Below are 15019 nucleotides of genomic sequence, written 5' to 3' on the forward strand. Positions count from 1 at the left end.
GAGAGCTTCTACAAATCTACTTTTTTTTTTTTTTTAATTTATATAATATAAGACATTAGTTAAATTTTCAAATAAAGAATTGTCAGTTAATTCATTAAATGTGTTGTAAGCAAATAAAAGCCATCTGCTTTACTTTTATGTGATCGGAAAATTTTCTCATTTTTTTTTAACATTTATAACTCTCTTTCTTCTGACAAAAAGTAAAAGTGAAAATTTATCATAAATTATTCTGTCGACTTCTTATATTTCAAACTAAAATTATTTTCTAAAAAATCTCTCATATTATGAGCTACAGGGAATAATAGATTCTCTTTTTAAAAGAAAAAAGTGAGTGACAGTAAGATCATTTTATCCAAATTTGAGATCTCATTTTAGTTGAAGCTATTATTTTGATATTTTCTAATTTTAGTAATAAACAATTTTTCTGAATTTTAAATGTGTGTCTATAACTCTTTAAAAAAATTGTGAAAATTGCAAAATCATAGATTAGGACTCGTGACAAAATCTGTATGAGTTTTAACATCAATTTAATGACAAATTATAATAGATTTTTTACAAAATACTTAATTTTTAATTTCATAATTTTACAATTTCTTTGTGTTTTCCTAACCCTTCCTGACATTTAAAAGTATAAATTAATTCTAATAACTTCTTATTTTTTGTCATAAATGGATAAATGTTGTCTTGACTATTATTTTTTAATGAAAATTGCTATTACTTTCGCTTCTTAACATAAAAACTAACTAGTTAATTTAAATATATTAAAATATTAAATTATTTATTTATAATAAATATATTTATTACATAGTAGCGTAGTAATTTTTTAAATGGTATTATTGTTTTCTTCTAACAAAAAGTAAAAACAAAATCTATCTTAAATTATTTTGTCGACTTCTTATATTTAGATTAAAATTATTTTTTAAAAAGTTTCTTACATGAAATTTAAATAAATCATATGCAACTAATTTAAAATGGTTTTTGTGAAATTATAACTCATTCATAGGATGCCATATGTTTCGTTATTGACATTGACAATTTTCATAACAAATACGTGGAATTTATCTAAAATTTAGAAGTTTTTAGCTTTTTTTTTCCCCCTTAATTTACATAAGGTGAGATGCGCGGTATTGAAGGGGGTGGGTCTTTTAATGATGAGGTCTATGATTTGACTTAACGAGCGGGAGCTAAAGCTGATTGATGGATTTAAGTTTGGAATTATATAATTTTTAAATTTATTTTGCAGCACTTATAATAAATATTTTAATTTTTAAAATTATAGTATATGTTTCCCCCGAAATTATACTTAAACTATGAAATTCATCATTCAAGTGATTTTTATTTATTTTTTCACAATCTGTTACTTTTAAATCATTGAAGCTAAAACTCTAATGAACTAATTAAGTAAAAATTTAAAAATGATTAACTAATTACCAGAAATAATTATCTTCAAGTTTTGGTCAAATAAAATGACTGACAAAAAAGAAAAAAGAAGAAGAAAAGAATAAAGAGAGAAAAGCCACAAAAGTGGAGCAGATATTTGGATTTATTATATTTATTATTCCATGAAAAGCCGGAAAATGAAATAACGTGTGAAGTGACTAAAATATCATCACTTTGGCAGCAGCATCGACGCACGGTAAAGTGAAGTGAAGAGAGAGAGGGGGTAGAGAGAGAGCGTGAAGAAGCAGACAGACAGTGAGAGGAACTCATGGCCGTTTCCGTCCCAATTCTAGCCACCGTCGTCTCCCTCCACCTCATCGCCTTTGTTCTTGCCGTCGGCGCCGAACGCCGTCGTAGTAAAGTAATCGTCTTCTGTTCTTTCTTCTTTTTTTTTTGGTACTGATTCGCATGCTATGAAGTAGTGAAACCTTACTACTGTTCGTGTTCTCGGTTTTTCCAGGCCAAAATCGTGCCCGATGAGTACGACGACCGGACCTTCTGCGTTTACGACACCGATGCGTCGACGGTGTACGGTCTGGCGGCTTTTGCTTTGTTGCTGGTCAGCCAGGTGGTGGTTCACGGTGTCACCAGATGCCTCTGTTTCGGCAAAGGGCTTGTCACTGGTTGCTCCACCACTTGCGCCACTTTCTTCTTCATTTTCTCCTGGTAAATCTCATTAATTTCTATTTCTATTTTCTTCAATCCTTTTTCGACGCTTCAAAGTCCATGTTCCTTATCCCCTATTTCTCTCTCTATCTTTCATTTTCGCCAGTTCCATATCTGTAAACTGATCAACATCTATGCTTCTCTATCACAGATTAGAGTCAATTAGGGCCCAATAGAGTAGTACAGTCAATAATTTATTAGTAAAAAATCGTTCGATTTATCTTACGCCGTGCGATTTGTACAAATTCTTTCTTAACCTATAAGCTGTTGCGAAAGTAGTAGTATATATTTGTCTTTTAACATCTTTTTATTCATTGTGAAAGTCTAGTTTTTAATCATTATCATTATAACTAGCTATATAGAAGCTGAAGGGAAATTTCAATTGCTTTATTTATAGAAAGAAAGAAACTAGAGGGTGAGTACTTGAAGGTACTAAACTGAGCTCTGTCAAAGCATGTATAGTATGCGCCTGTAAAAACAAAGTGATGGGAACAGAGATTAATATTACCGTCAACCAATAACGGATTAGCTTTTTGGGAGTAATTTTGCAGAGTTAGATGTAAGAAGTAAGTGAGGTTTTGTTTTGACTTGTGTGAAAGTATTTACAAGCAACTGAAACAAACAACCCCTAAGCGTAGTACCGACATATTGAGATTAGATCTGAGAGTCATCTATTGATGTTGGTATATTGCTGTCAACTCTTGGGTATAGAAGCTGAAGGGTAATTTCATATTAGGTTTATCTAGAGGGGAAAATGCAAAGTAGTGGGATCTTTCAAACTAGTGGATGGAAATCAGTTAGCTCGTTTGTGTTTGCAAACTAGTAGGTGTTGATGTAGCGTTGGATAGAAATGGAATGCGAAAATTGAGATGATCTTTTGAATGGAAATATCAGGATTACATTTCTGGGAGCAGAGGCATGTTTGATAGCAGGATCAGCAAGGAACGCATACCACACAAAGTACCGAGGCATCTTCGGCCAAAACAACTTATCTTGTGCAACTCTTCGCAAAGGAGTGTTTGCAGCTGGTGCTGCCTTGACATTATTGTCTTTGTTGGCTTCCATTGTGTACTACTGCACTCACGCCAGGGCTGATACTGGTGGCTGGGAGAAGCACCGGAATGAAGGAGTTGGATTGGCCACTTCCAATTTCAACCATCCCCAACAAGGTGGAGAGTTTGAAAAGGCCTGAAATGAAATATATGGCATGGATTGGTCTTACGCAATTTTGGTGGCTATGGGAGGATGTATAATGTATTATTATGGGTACTGCTGCAAACAAGATATATATATAGATGGTATATTATGGTTGTTCTTACTTTCCTGCTCTGGTTATAATTAATGTTAGTTTTCAAAAGTATGAGCTATGTTATCTTCATTTGCATCTTAAAGTTCTCATTCTAATGTTATAGTTTGAGAGCTTGCTTCTCAGATTATTGCACTTTGTTTCATTAGTGACTTGTGATTGCTGGTTGCGTTGCTTGGGGATACTGATGGCTGATGAATAATTAGGATCAAGCCTGCAATTTTGAAGCCAAAGTTCTCTTCTGAGGCTCAGAATAAACCAACCATATTTATTAATATGCATATCTATGAAGTCACACAATATTAATTCCTGCTGTGATCACCAAACTAACCACCACCAATTATGTCATATCTGTGAAGCCACACAATATTAATGCTGTGACACTGCCATTTCACTCATGACATTAAATTGCGTGCTTTGTATTGTCAGTCTTGTGATTTTAATTAGGGTGGACGTTGGTTTGGATGAAGTCTTAAATGAGTCATATTCATCAATAACAATATTCTTATATTTTTCAGGGACTAATTATTGAGAAAATTAATTAATTTGTATTATAATTTCACCTGATTTTTAATTAGGATTTGACAATTTTTTCTTCTTATTAGATCCTGACAATTTCTTTGATTATAGCCGTAGTCCTATACTTATAATATGCTGATTGGGCTCATGCGAACGCCGACTAAGGTGCGTTGTAGGTTTTAATAGTAAAATGATTGGATAATTCAATTATTACTGACATAAAAAATAAATCATTCTGCTCATAATTGTTTCCTTACAGTTGTATATATTTTGTAATATGGCTTATTTTTATTTAATTTATATTCATATGCAAAAAAATAATTCAAAGTGTATATAAAGTGAAAGTTACGCCGTTAATGTTATTTTTGTACAAATTAATAAATTATGATTATAGAGACTAATATGTTAAAATATAATTAAAAAACTGTAAGGATGCAATGAAAAAAATTGTAAAATCTTAAAAAAATGATGAAATTATGTAGACTTGCTTATTAATTTTGATTAATTATTTCTTTGCAATTATATAATTTCAAAATTAATAATTAATTATTTTGATTTATGCAAGGAATTTTCATTTTTGATATGTAGATTAAAATGGAAAAGCATGTAGTATGTAGAGGAATATCAAAATATTTCGGTAAAAGAGGAACTAAGAAATCATTAAATTTATTTTCTTTATTAACAGTAAATTTTATTAAAAAAATAATATTTAACATATTCATTAATTATTTATAATTAATTGACATTCTTCTAATCAATGCTTATGAACTGGATAAAATACCCGTCAAAGACTATCCAACCAAATCGGTTTTCCTTAAGCAGGCAGATTTGGTGATGCGCCTAATGAAGGTCAGACTCGGTTATCAGTATCTCTCTCCCAGTTTCAGAATTAAATTTAACCCTACTAAGCCCATAAATCTTGACCAAATTGATTTCTTTTTTCCCAACGCATAGATGTTCTCTTGTTGAGGATAATTCTATTAGAAGCAATATTAGACACTAAATGTGAGCACTTCTTTCAGTAGGAATTTAAACTTTAGTTTACCACATTGTGAGAGATTTACTCCTTCTATTAGACATAGTCCCGTTTTTTACCAAATCAAAATTTTAATAGAATTCAGTAATCTTAAGCCCTGCTTGTTATCACGATTGAGATCATTTATAAAAGCGTTTTATGTAAGTCGAGACAAAACTCCTCTCACATCCTTACCTTATATTCTGTAAATCACAAAAGTCACTTATAAGTTATTCCAAATGGGTCCTAATATGTTAGCCAAAACTGAAAAAGTAAAGTTGAAGAGTCAGTTAAATCTTAATATTATTATGCTCCCTCATATCTTTAAGACGTCATCTAAAAGATTTTTGTGGTCTCAAATATAAGTCGATTTGTAAAAAGTTAATAGCCTTTTCTCAGGTAAAAAAAATAGTCTTAAATTTTTTCCACAAATGCCTTTAATCAGAATGAACAACAAGAAAATAAATAAGAAAAAGATGCAGGAAAAGAACTAAGAATTTTAACACCTGTTCAAGAGAATAACTAAGAAATATCATATACTAAAGGATTGGAGCAACTTGAGCAATAATAAAAGGACCCACATTTAGAGAGTGGCCAGTTCAATTTTTGTAAGCTGAAAGGAGGAGATCATAATTATTTAAATACAAATAAAAATAATGTCAGCTTTCAAGCATAGATGAAACCAATACACACTTTTTCCTTTTCTTCTTCTTTTTTTTTTCTTTTAAAATAATTGCGATACCTTGCACATCTGAATCACTCAACAAGCATATGACATAAGTGGGTATAATATACTTTTAGTAATTAAAAATGATTTTCATTAAGGAGTATGAATGTGGGTAAATGTATGAAGAGCACGTGAAACTAAAACTTGAAGGCCATGGCTAAGTCATTCCTTTCCTTCATTATATAGAGTTTGTTTCTTTGCATCAAAGCTTAGACTTTACCATCTTTGGTTGTGTACATAACTAGCTATATATATAGTCTTAATGATGGCCCCATGAATCACAATTAATTTTCACAAATAAATTGGTTAAGCAAAAAGCATAATCGTCAACAGAGTTTCAGAGATCTGTTTTTGCAGCAATGGCAAGTAGTTCACATGAAGCTTCACGTCAAGGAAGGTTGTTTGGCCGTCAAAGGCCATTTCATGCCGTTCTTGGTGGAAGAAAGGGTCAGATATTTTCTAATTTTAAACTTCTTTTTATTCCTTCTTTTCTCTTTTGTGTGTTTTATATTTTCTGCTACAATCTACGTGGATAATTCTTGCAGCTTAATTAATTTGCAGAAAAAGAAATAAACTCTATTGAATTACACAAAAACTTTACAATGTAAAAAATTCCTACCCCATTCTTATTCATGCATGGCTTTCTTAAATACAAGCATCTGATATCAGATATTATCATATTGAGTTTAAAATACATCTGTTTTCTATGGAGAATGTCTCTTTCTTTTTTGCCATAAGTAGAGGTTCATAAGTTCAATTTGGAAACATCTCTACTAGAGAAAAGCTTCAAGGCTGACAATGGCTGAAAAAAAAATTATATTAACTAATTTAACTAACATCATTAATCTATTCAAATTAGTTAATTACATCTTACATTGAGAACCAGAGGAGTATATTATTATCATTTTTGTAAAAGTGTGTTTTCTTCTGATACTGTAGAACTGATTTTGCAGCTGCTGATATATTGATGTGGAAGGACAAGAAGCTATCGGCTGTGATCTTAGTTGGGATGTCCACTATTTGGCTTCTGCTTGAAGTGGTGGAATTCCATTTTATTACTTTGCTCTCTTACTTCCTCATTTTCAATATTCTCTTCTTCTTCCTGTGGTATAATTCTGCAGGACTTATCACTTGGTAATGTATAGCTCATCCTCATACTGGTGTTCATTTGTAGTTCTCTTATCAACAAGGACAAAAGTTTCAACAAGAAATTAACGGTGCTTGAATTGAGCAGAACAGAAAGAACTTAATTCTTTTTAAAGAAAATTAAAAATTTAACACTTGTCAATTAAAAAAGTCATATTTTAAAATTACTTCCGATTATACTTGGCGACACTTGAACATGATTATGATATATTGGTACTATATATCAGATAATTGTTTTTTTCCCCCAAAAAAATCGCTTATACTTCAAGTATATTTTTTTTCAGTTTTCCAATAAAACTATAAGCTTGGAGTCAATCATGTGCTTGTTGGTTAGAAAAAAATAACCATATTTTTTTTTGGGGGGAAAAATTGAAGTCCTATCCTCCTATAATCTCCATACAGCAGATTAATTAGTTGTATTGCAGGAGTCCTCCATGTATCTATGAAGTTGGAATATCAGAATCAACCTGGAGATACCTATTCAAGAGACTCAACTGGTTCATGAGGACATTTTTTGAGATTTCAACTGGGAAAGATCTGAAACTCTTATTCATGGTATTTAGAAACTCTCTTCAATTTCTCTCACAAATATTCTCTCCAATAACTTGTTAACTAACATCAAGTTCTTGAATTTCAGACACTCATTGGTCTCTGGATCTTGTCAGTTGTTGGGGCTTCCTTCACAGCTCTGAATCTATTTTATATCAGTAAGAATAACAAAAGATGCATTTATATCATGGTAAAGTCATTAAGCTTCTAACATAACTCTAATTGGTCTGCTATGTATTCTTTTATGCAGCTTTCCTCTGCATGATGACCCTACCAGTTATGTATGAGCAGTATGAATATGAAGTAAATTATCTAGCAGGCAAAGGCAACAGAGATTTGAACAGATTGTTCAGGAAACTGGACTCTAAATTTCTCAGCAAGATTCCCAGGGGACCTGTGAAAGAAAAGAAATTCACATGATTATTATGTAAACAAATTTCTGAAATCAGGTTGATCTGCAAATAAAATGCTGTAACCATGTACATGCCAACGATGTCACTCTTGAAATCTCTCAATAAAAGATGACAGAACAAATTTATCCATTGTACTATAAAATAAAAAAAACGCCAAACACTATAATAAGATGCGGGGTGCAATGAACATTTTAAACAGAACAACAATGTCATTTCTGTTAATTCTTCTAAACGTCAGTTACTTTTTATTTTTGTGGGTCCCACACAATGTTCCCATATTTAACTCAATACCAGCTTACTCTCACTCTTTCTCTCTCCCCAACACGTGACCCCCATTGCTTTCCTCCTAACACTCTTTCTATCACCATTCTCTTCACACAAGCATACAAACTCTCTCTCTCCATTTCCTTCTATTCACCATTCTCTATCTCTTTCCATCCCCCTGGTTGTGTGATCTGAAGTTGAAATTATGGTATAAGAGAAAATAAAGAATTGGAATTCACTTCATCAAAAAAGAAAATTTGAATTCATTATTTCCACAGTGCATTCACAGATTCACTATTTCCCCTGTCCGAATCCAAACTCATCAGGTCACCAGCAATTTGATCTTCCCAAACAAAGGTGTATAGGATACGATAAGAACGTGAAATGCTGATGATGATGATAAATGAGAAGCTCGGTCCTCTGAGATATATGAGGGCATATGATGAATTTTTGAAATTTTTTTTTTTGTTTCTACATCACAGAAGCTTGTCTAAGTTTAGTTTAAGATTCGTTTCACAATGCTTGTCATGTTTACCCCCGGGTTGCCTACTGTCTTTATGGCATGCTGGGAAGAGGTTTGCTCTAGTTAGCTCCACCATTGGCGGTGGTGCCGCCACACCATAGCCAGCCGCGGGGATGGGTTTGCCATAAAAAAGGAAAAACTAACTGATTTTGAATACCTTGATGTCTTCGATTCCCTTAGCGTTCAGAGCTCTATGGAGAGTTCTCATGACGGGGACCAAAAGCTTGACAGAGTGTCCCCATTAGGTGCTGTAACGGTAATGGAGATGCCACTTCGGGTGAAAGCTTGCAGGATTCGAGGACTCACATCGAAGATCTTAACACTGTGGATGGTTGTCTTAGTCTTGAGGAAATGATGCTATAGTTATCGCTGACGGAGAGGACAGTGGTGGCGAAGAAAGATGAAGACAGCTGAGATTGGAAATGACGGAGCCATAGTTTTAGAATTGTTTTTCATTTTTTGCTAGCACGTGATTTTTTTTTTCTTCCAATTTTCTACCATGTTATTCTCCTAATCAAAAGACACAATCATGTTACATTTTATCATATACACATATACCCTCTTAGTCACTTAATTTGGTCAACATTTTCAAACTATCAGTCAGCATTGATTAATTGTACGGAAGTGACATTTTTAAGCTCTTTTTTAGACGTAACATTTTATTACAGTGCCTAGTGCTCCTTTTAAATATTACAATGGGTAAATTTATTCCTTCACCCTTTAATAAATTTAAGACACATATCAGTAAAATATTTGGGGCACATTTCAACATGTTTAATCTTAAAATATAGGACTCTTTTTCAAGATTCCAGTTTTTTTTTTTTAAAACCAATATCGCAAACTACGTCAAATATGCAAACAAACCCCGCTTTTCCCCCAAAAAGAAATTACATATCAGAAGTTCAAGCAATTATTTTCAATCAGGGACAATTATCAGCACTCCAAAAAAAGGATAAATTGCCAGGAACTTTAATGCACTATACATTCATATTCAGTGTCTCCTGCAATACACCATTTACTGAAACCTAGTAGAGGCAAGGAGCAGCCTAGTTAAGGAAATCATACTAGTGTGTGTCCTCCAGTCCACTGAAGAGATTCTATGAACATGTATGACCATATTTTTTCAGCATTGTAGGAACACGATCAACAAAAAAGTACTCGCATGCCTCTGGCATTTGAACCATAGACTGCAACTTCGATTCTGATTTGCGATATTCTTCTCCTTTTTTTGGTGAATAAAGCGAAAATTCAAAACTTGAAACACAAACTCTCCTAAGATTTTCTTCTCATCTTTCAAAAGAGTACATGCTAAAGTAAAACTGGCTTGCTTTTACCTGTATAATTAAATATATGACACACGCTGGGTCGATGGGTACAGACACGTGATTATTTTTGAGTTGAGTCTTGTAATAACTACTGTGAGTATATAGGACTCTGAACTATACCAATATTTACATTCCGCTTCTTTTCCGTATCTCAGTGGAAGATATATCCATGCGGAACTGTTCAACTGGAATAGAGATGAACATGTCTTTTAGCTTCTCAGGAACATCCAAATCCTCAAGAACCTACAGCATCATAGAACGGTCTCACTGACATAGAATAAAAATATAAACAAAAAAGCCAAGATCAAAAATTAAAAATGTTAAGAAACAATGTTACTAAATTATTATGCAGCAAGCACCTTGAAAGCACCTTCTACATTCCGACCACCCACAAGAAAGGTGCATCCTGTATCTTTACAACCACCGAGTATCTTCAACATCTTGTTGTAATCCCCCTCATAGTATTTAGGCTACATATCATAAAGAACATGAAGAGACTAGATAATTAAATTCATTAACAAAAAGGCACACTTGTTCCATAAAACTGAAAACTTGAAATTTAGGGAAATAAACTAATAATTTGGCCAATCTGTAACCCCTTCAGATACAATAACACAACACTAGTGGGAGGGCAAGAACAATGGGAAACAAAAATCAGATATCTCCTGTTCTCCTCTCTTGATCTGTTTCCTCCATTCTTTTTCCGAATTTTTTTCAATCTACAATTTTATAATCTTTTTGGATATTTATGGTACTAAATGAACCTTATACTGTTTCCAAGAGGTTACCAAAAAGACCTAAAAAAACTTGTTACCCATCAGAATTATTATAATATTTCATCTTATTACCTTCAGATTACCCTAATTAAAGATTACATATTCACATCTGCTACATGGATCCATATTCATAGGCAAGTCAATATCTGTTGGAAAATATGTTTGACTTATTTTCCACCATTTCATAGTTGAAGCAGAAACAGATGTGCAACACAGCCACCAACCATGATCAATTTAAACTACGCCATATTTTATATCACCCAATGTCTCAATTATGTTCTCAGCCAAGATCAATATAACAAACCACGTAGTAGAAGTGCATGAAGTTGCAAGTTCACTGCAAAATTTATTCTAGTGGTATGCTCATACATTAATAAGCCTCACTGCTGTGTCAGCACCAATTACAAAGGCACTGCCTGGAAAAAGTTCAGCCTTCTTATAAAAATAAGGCTGATTGGAAATTATTACTGACTTTCCTGCCAATGAAGGAGACAGTAACATTAGAACTTTAAATTATATGGTAAACAGTACTAAACAAAACACAATAATCTTAAGCTCAGGTGTCATGACAGGATGATAGGCAAAAGCTAAAACACATAATTGAAATACATTTTTCCTTTGGCCAGCATATAAGAATATTATCTTTGAAAGAACATGTCATAGCAACAAAAGATCTCCGTACATCACCAAATGAACTGATTCTGAACTTTCAACGTTAACAGAACACATGACCCCTATTCACCAAATTTTACACCATAGTTATCTCCTCTCTCTGTGCGGCACTTGCATGAAACAATTTTACATCATTAGTTATCTGCTTTCTCTTTGTGGCACTTGCATCAGATGTAACATAAACAAAAGCTAACCGGGAACAGAGAATCAATAATCACGCAAACACTACTTCAGCTGTATGCTACCAATAATAATATACGGTAGGCCAAAATCCAAGAATCTTTCCTTAGACATAAAAGAGGAAATATAGTCCATCATTTATTAGCACATGAACAGATATTTTATAGCAAAATTGCATCTAGAACTAAGCAACACTTCGTATCAAGAATCTCCAAGCATAAGTTAAATGAAGCTCACCAACTTTTTCAAACTGCTTGACACGATTCTTTATTTCAGACACCGATAATGGAGGCTTGTCTGCATTAACTGCAGATATTTCAAAGCATGGATAGCCACCACCACAAATGCTGCATAGATGAGCTCTTAATGAGTGAAATATTAGACTGAAATTAACAACAGATGCAAGGAAATTTGAACAGGCTGCCATTAAAAAGCAATCATAAACAAATTTTCAAAAGAACATATAATCTGGTGAGTTCAAGATCATGATAATATCAGCGTTAACTTCACACCATCACTACCTTACTAGATAGATATCTGAAAATTATAACATTGACAACATTGTTAATTTACACATAAAAAAGAACAGCCTATTATAGGTTAAATGTGTTTCTTTACACCATTATTTGCAATCTATTAATCAAATTAAATTATTTAAATTATTCAACAGCTAATGCCAAGTTATATGGGCAAATATTAATGTCTCAAAGCTCAACGTATATAATAATGTTAACTTTTGCAAGGCATATATTAAAATATATGCATATAAAAAAAAAATAACACAAATGAACTACTTAAATAGGGATAATATATTACATGGTTAATGTATTAGGTTGTTAAAATCAGCTACATAAATAACAATGACCATAAACGAGCTTGTTTACCCAGTGGCAACTTCCATAAGCTTGAGATGCCCATCGTGTAATGGATTAAAAGAACCAGGCAAAATTATTTTCCTTTCTGCTGATGCATTAGCTTCTGCCGCCCGGGGGGGGGGGGGGGACAGAGAAAAAATGTCATTCAAATGTCAATTTAATTGTTGCTTGAACTCTCTTAAGATTCATTCTTCTAGAAAAAATTGGTCATACCACTACAAAATGGATAGATTTTAAAGCATATTTGGCCATTTATCAGTTGTTCTAATTCTTGATCTTCATTGAATTGCTGTTCACATTCATCAGATACATCAGATTCAGTCAGCTCAGAGATAGATGTTGCTGGAACTTTGCATGCGTTTGCAATTGCCTAAAACCAGAACAGAGAAGAGGTGAAGAAAAGGGCGAAAAACAGGAGACCAAAAACAAAGATATTGAAAAGGATAAAGGATAAAGGATAAAAAATAAAAATAAAATAAAGGAATAAACTAAGGTTTTTCCCAGAATAGTAAAGGTGATTTTGTTGCTAAATACTTCCAGTCATATCATCTGAGAACTCCACTGTTTGTTAGGCATAATATGAAAACAAGTTATATAATTAAGAAAATAGAAGTAGCTCATCAGTGCACATAAATGGCAAACTAATATGTGGACAACTTCCCCTCACGTCAGCCACTCACCTTGAGTAAAAGATTACTAGAGACTCTTTCTTCTTCTTCTCGGGTACGCAATCCCTAAATTGGAACAGCAAGGAAAATAAATAAATTTAAATATGCATATAAACAGCATGATAAGTGATTATTATATTCTTAGGTTCATGATCAAAACAAAGAATATATAGAACATTCAGGTCCATCAGTACCTTGGCCAAGGTCACTGTTGACATCCACAAACGGTCAGCTGTCCTTGTTGACACATAAAATCTATAAATGAATATAAACGAAGAAGTTCAGCTGGGATTACATGGCCAAAAAATCATACGACGAGGAGCTACATTTAGTGAGGGGAGAAAGCATGATCTGACAAGGACCTCTTTAAAGAAAATGAGACCAATTTACAAGGCCAAACGTCCTTACAATGCATTTTTTCTAACTACAGTTGATATCAGCTTGTATCGAGTCAAGATTTTGGAGCATTATTATAAATGGCCAACATACTCCCTGCTGCAGCTAAAGAAAATGTAAAATATATATGATTCACACTGAAAGCCAAGAATTAAGCACAGCATGCCATTATACAACAACAAAAAGATTAATCTCTCCTGTGAAGCAGAAAATTATTTTCTCGAAGGAAAAAATTATCCTCACATAAAATGATTTATTACCACCTAACCTTTTTCTACCTAACCTCTACCCTCACTCAGATACAAAATTGTCCTTATTAATAATTCTCTGGCTAAGTTTTGCAAGAGTAACTTGTAGACTTGTTCCCATCAAAATTAAAAGAACATCCCCCAGATGGAGTACCCTAATTGGATCAAAGTTCTAACAACTTAGGCCAACAAAGAATTGAACCACCAGCGGCAGTAAACCCGCTAGTTGGCAACTAACATTAATGCCAATTTCTGATCAACAAGTTACTCCTTTGAGAGGTGAGCAAATACGAACAAGCATTGAAAACTTTGCCTAGGCTGAATCCCAGGCAAATAACCCGTTCTGCAGATAACTCAAAAATTCTATATTACCTGTGTTCCCCATGCTTAGGACGCGTAGTAGCCAAAGAAGCAGTGAAACCCACACCAAGAACTGGGGATCCTGATGAGGCAAACCATGTATATATTTACAAGCAAGTCCAAATCATACAATTCACATGACAGCAATTTTGCCATATCAGTCAGCAATAATAAAGAAGAAACCGGTTGGAATAGCGACATGCTGTCAAAACCAACTATCAAATGTTTAGAGGACCAAACACTGAACCCAAGAGGGTAAGTTTTATTTTTATTAGCTGACCTGGTCTGGAAAGCTTAAGAGCACGATTGTAAGCCAACAAGGCCATCTCTTCAGCAGTCTGTTGGCTACAAAACTGAGGTGGAATCTGGAAGAACGAAGACAACAATAACAACGTTGAAAATTTAAGAAACATAAATTGGATCACTCAGAAGAACAGTTCAAACACAGACCTTGCCAAGCAACTGGATCGTTGACATCCTGGAGTAAGGAATCACAGCTTCAAGCACCGTATTTGAGGCCCCAGGAACTGAAAGCAACGAACCCAATACCTGATCAAGTTCAACATGACTCCGATTACAAACGGAGTCAACATTGTCTACACTAACACAATCACAGAGAAAGAGAGAGGACCATCGAAGCTCCGCCGGAGAGATAAATGACGGCCTGAAATGGGCTCGAGTGTATGGCTCCTACAACGGCTCGGATACAAACGTCCGTCATTATCTTCAACGGGTCTCTCTTCGGCGTTCGATGATCTCTCAGCGGAAGATAAGACAAAATCGCTCTAAAGTGCTTACTGAAAGCAGATTAGATTTGCAGACCTCAAACTTCTTAGGCCAAATTAGCAAACTACGATCAAACTCGAAAAGTCAAATGTTTTAGGGAGGAGTTAAGAGGGCATGATTTTTTGTCAAATAGAAAACAATTTTAATTTAGTCCTTTGCTTGATT

General features: G+C 33.7%; 3 protein-coding genes across 4 annotated transcripts; 2 read left to right on the forward strand and 1 right to left on the reverse strand.

Annotated features, from left to right (window-relative positions):
* Positions 1-1622: 1622 nt before the first annotated feature.
* LOC114741728 (uncharacterized) lies at positions 1623-3542 on the forward strand. Its single transcript, XM_028929981.1, has 3 exons — positions 1623-1801; positions 1901-2106; positions 3001-3542. The coding sequence occupies exons 1-3, from the start codon at positions 1709-1711 to the stop codon at positions 3296-3298; spliced, it is 597 nt and encodes a 198-aa protein (XP_028785814.1). The 5' UTR covers positions 1623-1708; the 3' UTR covers positions 3299-3542.
* Positions 3543-6032: 2490 nt separating this feature from the next.
* Positions 6033-7788, forward strand: LOC114741724 (reticulon-like protein B9). The gene is made up of 5 exons (XM_028929977.1): positions 6033-6120; positions 6627-6807; positions 7245-7374; positions 7457-7526; positions 7619-7788. The coding sequence occupies exons 1-5, from the start codon at positions 6033-6035 to the stop codon at positions 7786-7788; spliced, it is 639 nt and encodes a 212-aa protein (XP_028785810.1).
* Positions 7789-9935: 2147 nt separating this feature from the next.
* LOC114741729 (uncharacterized) lies at positions 9936-14874 on the reverse strand. 2 transcript variants are annotated; one of them, XM_028929982.1, is made up of 12 exons: positions 14700-14874; positions 14519-14617; positions 14349-14433; positions 14081-14150; positions 13259-13319; positions 13077-13130; positions 12610-12766; positions 12406-12499; positions 11759-11868; positions 11039-11145; positions 10253-10363; positions 9936-10136 (listed from the first exon to the last, which is right to left on the reverse strand). In XM_028929982.1, the coding sequence occupies exons 1-12, from the start codon at positions 14787-14789 to the stop codon at positions 10020-10022; spliced, it is 1155 nt and encodes a 384-aa protein (XP_028785815.1). In that variant the 5' UTR covers positions 14790-14874; the 3' UTR covers positions 9936-10019. The 2 variants fall into 2 exon arrangements, with proteins under 2 accessions (XP_028785815.1, XP_028785816.1); XM_028929983.1 differs by having other exon boundaries at positions 14519-14595; positions 14700-14753.
* Positions 14875-15019: the final 145 nt, after the last annotated feature.

This window comes from Neltuma alba, unplaced genomic scaffold (genome assembly GCF_004799145.2).
Source record: "Neltuma alba isolate B1F8T4 unplaced genomic scaffold, ASM479914v2 tig00003504_pilon, whole genome shotgun sequence".
In the NCBI taxonomy this organism is placed as follows: Eukaryota; Viridiplantae; Streptophyta; class Magnoliopsida; order Fabales; family Fabaceae; genus Neltuma; species Neltuma alba.